The sequence below is a fragment of the Lactuca sativa genome, chromosome 4, assembly GCF_002870075.4.
Source record: "Lactuca sativa cultivar Salinas chromosome 4, Lsat_Salinas_v11, whole genome shotgun sequence".
Taxonomy (NCBI): domain Eukaryota; kingdom Viridiplantae; phylum Streptophyta; class Magnoliopsida; order Asterales; family Asteraceae; genus Lactuca; species Lactuca sativa.
In genome coordinates this window covers 232290989-232295465 of record NC_056626.2, presented here as the reverse complement: position 1 = coordinate 232295465, position 4477 = coordinate 232290989, and the positions used below count along the sequence as shown (strand labels likewise).

General features: G+C 34.4%; 1 protein-coding gene across 1 annotated transcript; it reads right to left on the bottom strand.

The window, feature by feature from the left end:
• Positions 1-529: 529 nt before the first annotated feature.
• LOC111920663 (probable hexosyltransferase MUCI70) lies at positions 530-3289 on the bottom strand. The gene is made up of 6 exons (XM_023916238.3): positions 2843-3289; positions 2337-2542; positions 2075-2251; positions 1836-1991; positions 1484-1760; positions 530-918 (listed from the first exon to the last, which is right to left on the bottom strand). Exons 1-6 carry the CDS (start codon positions 3171-3173, stop codon positions 680-682), a joined length of 1386 nt encoding a protein of 461 aa, XP_023772006.1. The 5' UTR covers positions 3174-3289; the 3' UTR covers positions 530-679.
• Between the last annotated feature and the right edge of the window lie 1188 nt (positions 3290-4477).

Below are 4477 nucleotides of genomic sequence, written 5' to 3'. Positions count from 1 at the left end.
GTACATTTACAGTTACTTAAATCCGTAAATTCGTGTGACATTTTAGGGTATGGTGCAATAAGTCGTCCGTTCCTTACATTTGAGTTGAATGTTACACATTCTGTAACGCATCTTAGAAGTTCATTTTAATTAAGATCCAAGTTTCATTCTAATTGTTTCATTTACAATTAGTAAGGGGTGTTTTTTAGTCCATTTGTCCTATATTTGTAAAATTATTGAATAAGTAATGATATTTGTCGAGATAAAATGTTGAATACATAAAACATGCTTCTTTTTTAAAACTAAATAAACAATTTGAATGAAAACAAATAATTAATTCATTCATACATTAAAAAAATTCACAATATTTATAACCATTAACTATCAATTCTTTAAGGTAGTAGTAAAAATAAGAAAGCTAAATAGGTAAAGTGCTGGTATCTCAATACATCAATGATCAAACCAAACTTTTTGGCTCAACTCATTAATTCATTACGAGTGTTTAATCAAACAAGGAGCAAAACTTGTTCTACCCGTTTGCGCATTTAAAGAATAAAAACTCTTAATCAATTATGAGAATTGTTACACATGCCTTAAAAAATGGCAAAAGATATACCAACTATTCATAGTTTACAAATAATAATAACAATAATAAATACTAAAAGCACATGTGTGTTCAACAAAAAAACAATAACTTTCATCAACCACCCAAAGCCAAAGGCTTGGCCTTACGTAAATGCCCCATGCTATTCACAAGATCTTTTCGTATACAAACCGGAAACATATTTATATTTTTCAACACTTTTACTCTCCAAAGAACATATGGGAAACTAAGTTGATCACGCGAAGTAAAACGAACCACCTCATTGAACCAAAGACACATAAATAAATTAGTCACCGAAGTATGCTCTCTTACAATCACAGACGCCTCATTTAACGCTGTACAAAAAAATAAAATTAACATTAACGTCATTGTCTCGCCTTTTACTGCATTGGTGGAGGACCCACCTTTATGGGCGGGTCCCACTCACATATCGACTTCTGTCACGCTGGTATCAAGATGGGACAAAAAGACTACTAACATTGGTCTGCGTGTCCCATCTTTTTGAATGAGACAAAAAATTACTTTTTGAAGGATAAAAAATTGTAATTTTTGTCTGACATCAATCCAATGTACACCAAACACAGTAAAACATGTTTTGTTTTCTTGTGATTAATGTGTACTACGGAAGAAACATATACTCCCTCCATCCCAAATTAATAGTCTATGTTTCATTTTTGGTTTGTCTCAAAATAATTGTCCACTTCTAAAAATAAATAACATTTTTACCAAAATACCCTAAACTACAATGGAATTAAATGCAACTACCATAGAATTAAATGCAACAAACATATATAATTGTCATTTTATTTAATAAAGTTAATGGTAATTAATGTTCCTTAATCTGTATGTTTTTAGTCTTTGGACAGTAATTTTGGGACGGAGGGAGTATATGATAATTACCTTTCTTGCCATTAAATCTTTTATCTTGAGGGAGGCCATCAAGGGTATATTGGGTAATTTGTATTTCCACTTCTTCAGGGGTGGCTTTGTTTTTCTTGACAACAGCTTTCGCCTCATCATATACGCTACTGCGGGCCCCATGTTCAGATATTGCAAACACGGATTTTGAACGCCATAAAAGTGACTCAAATACCCCTAATGGATCTCTTCTAAATTGAGACTTTGAATCTACCCATATTGAATATCTTGCGTTAGGAAACAGACGATGTGCTAACATCTGATCAACATTATTATTACACTCAATTAGTATTCGGTAAAGTGTGTTAATGTTAAATGACCGTTTTACCCTTACCTTTGGGATTTTTCCGTTCAATCTTTGATCTCTGAAGGGGAGATTTCTAACAATCACAATCCGCCATTTGCCAATAAAACCATCTTTATTAAATACATGTCCTTGTGCTTCCTGTGTTGCAAGGGTAGTTTCGTCCCAAAATGCTACATAGCAGACCTGTGTACACCTATCTGTGAGTGTGAGATCATTAGAATTAAGGACTCATGAAGTAATACAATTTTGATATGCAGATTACAGACCTTTTGAAGTGAGGCATCTGACATTCCAATTGGCTGATGAAGATCATCTCCACCACCAAATGTGCAAGTGGAAACTACACTTTTGCATGAATTCATGAAACTTTTGTCTTCTTTTGAGATTGTAAAACCTCCAGCTTCACTGTAGAAACCACAGTGTACACATGCAGTTTCATTCACCTGTTATACCACTTATTCATAAGTTTTTTTAAGGTTATATGGAAGGAATCAAAACTTAGTAGTGAGGTGAATAGAGGCTAAAAACCTTGAAACTTTGATCTCTCTGATTTAGGGTTTGGTAACCAGTGAATTGGTTAAACCTTGTGATCCCCATCTCCTGTTGAGAAGTTTTATCAAAAGGTGTGTCATTCTGTGAGATATAAACTAGTTTCTTGATAGGAACAAATGAATCTTTATCATGAGGGAAATCCAGATGCTCAAGTTCTTCAGGAGGTAGCAGCTTCAAGCAACCTGATACCATGTATGAAAGTTTGTCATAAAGTGAAGAGAAATGTCTTTCCAATCTGTTGCAATACTAATCCGAAATCAGAATAAGGTCATCGCCATTAACTTCAGACTTTCAGAATTTAATCATTGATCTTTACCATGGATTATGTATATCACTAATCTAGACACGAATCCAGCCTTTTTACTAATCGAAGATAACAATCGAAACCAAAGGGAAAGACAGCTTCTAGTCCAATCAAATCAAATACAATCGCAAAAAATGCAATTCAAATGTTAGAAGAGAAGATCTTGTGAGTGACTTACGTGGAGCATCTAGACGATTCAAGTTCCCTTCCGATTTCTTAACAGGGGATACTACTACATTAGGTTTCTTTTCACGAGTATCAAGGTCCGATTTGATCGTGCTCGATCTCCAGCCAAGTTTCGAAGCCTCAAAAACAAGAAGTAACACTGCTGCAACAAATAGCAAAACCGGCCACCATCTCGTTAGCTGCTTGCAAGTTCGGTTAGCTAACTCGCTTTTTCCTCGGAACTCCGATTTTCTGCGCTTTCTTCGTGGTCTGGACCGCATCTTGCCGCCGAATTCATCCGGCAGGTCGTCCGTCACCGGAATCGATACACTGTTGTTGAACATTTTAGCCTAATTACACCGCCGGAGATCTCTGTAGTGTCAGTAGCAGTCGGCAACGTCAGAACTCCGTCGAAACTCCGGGTTATATTATTATCGCGCTGTGAACCGATTTGGATTGAACAAAAAGGAGAACATGCACTTGTTATACCCTTGCCCTATTGAAATTTGCAAAACCTATCCCCTAGTATACATTATGACACATTAGACCATCTCATAGTATATACGACACATTAGACTAGGATGAGATTTAGACCATTAGACCATCTCATAGTATACACTACACATTAGACTAAGCATGAAATTTAGAACCGGAAAATCGGACTAGAACCAGAACCGGAATTGTTAGAACCGAAATATGTAAACCGGTCTGGGTCCCGGGTTTAAAGAATGACTCTATCCATGTTCCAGGTAATCCGGGTTTCGGATCCTTCGAGTCCGGGTAAACCGGGTTTAAGAACCGGAACCGTGTTAGGAACCAGAATCGGTTTTAGGGGTCGAAACCGGTTTCTGTGAAAAGTTTAAAACATACATAACTCATTCATTTGAAGTTGGATTGACATGAGGTTTTTTTTAGTGTAGTTTATAGTTTGTACATGATTTTATACTATAATTTTGTCATTTTTGGGTTTATTTTCGTTGACTTACAATCTCTCAAATTCGGGATATCAAAGCTGGAAAATTTATGTTTTTCAACTTTTTTTTTTATTCTGCAATAGTTTTAAAATATACATATCTCATTTGTTTGAAGTCGGACTGACTTGGGATTTTTTCTAGAGTGTAGTTTATAGTTTGTACATGATTTTAGACTATAATTTTGTCATTTTTGGGTTTATATTTATTGACTTACAGTTTCTCAAATCGGGATATCAAAGTTGGAAATTTTATGTTTTTCAGGTTTTTATTTTTTTATTATTTTTTTTTTGTATTCAGTGATAGTTTTAAAACATGTATATCTAATTCGTTTGAAATCGGAATAGCATGCGGTTTTTTCTAAAGTGTAGTATAGAGTTTGTACATGATTTTAAACTATAATTTTGTCATTTTTGGTTCCATATTCATTGATTTATAATCTACCAAAGTTAGGATATCAAAGTTGTGAGTTTTCTGTTTTTCAGCTTTATTTTTGTACTTTGTAAAATTTTAAAACACACATTTCTAATTCGTTTGAAGTCGAATTACCATGAGGGTTTTTGCAATGTGTATTTTAGAGTTTATACATGATTTTTGGACTATTATTTTGTCATTTTTGGTTTAATATTCAATGCCTTATAGTCCCCCGAAGTTGGGATATCAAAGTTGAAAATTTT

Coding starts and splice junctions, on each gene's coding strand:
- LOC111920663 (XM_023916238.3), bottom strand. CDS start 3,173: ATGTTCAACAACAGTGTATCGATTCCGGTGACGGACGACCTGCCGGAT. Junction 1,761..1,835: donor TGAACGGAAAAATCCCAAAG/GTAAGGGTAAAA, acceptor AATGTTGATCAG/ATGTTAGCACATCGTCTGTT. Junction 919..1,483: donor AAGATTTAATGGCAAGAAAG/GTAATTATCATA, acceptor TTTTTTGTACAG/CGTTAAATGAGGCGTCTGTG.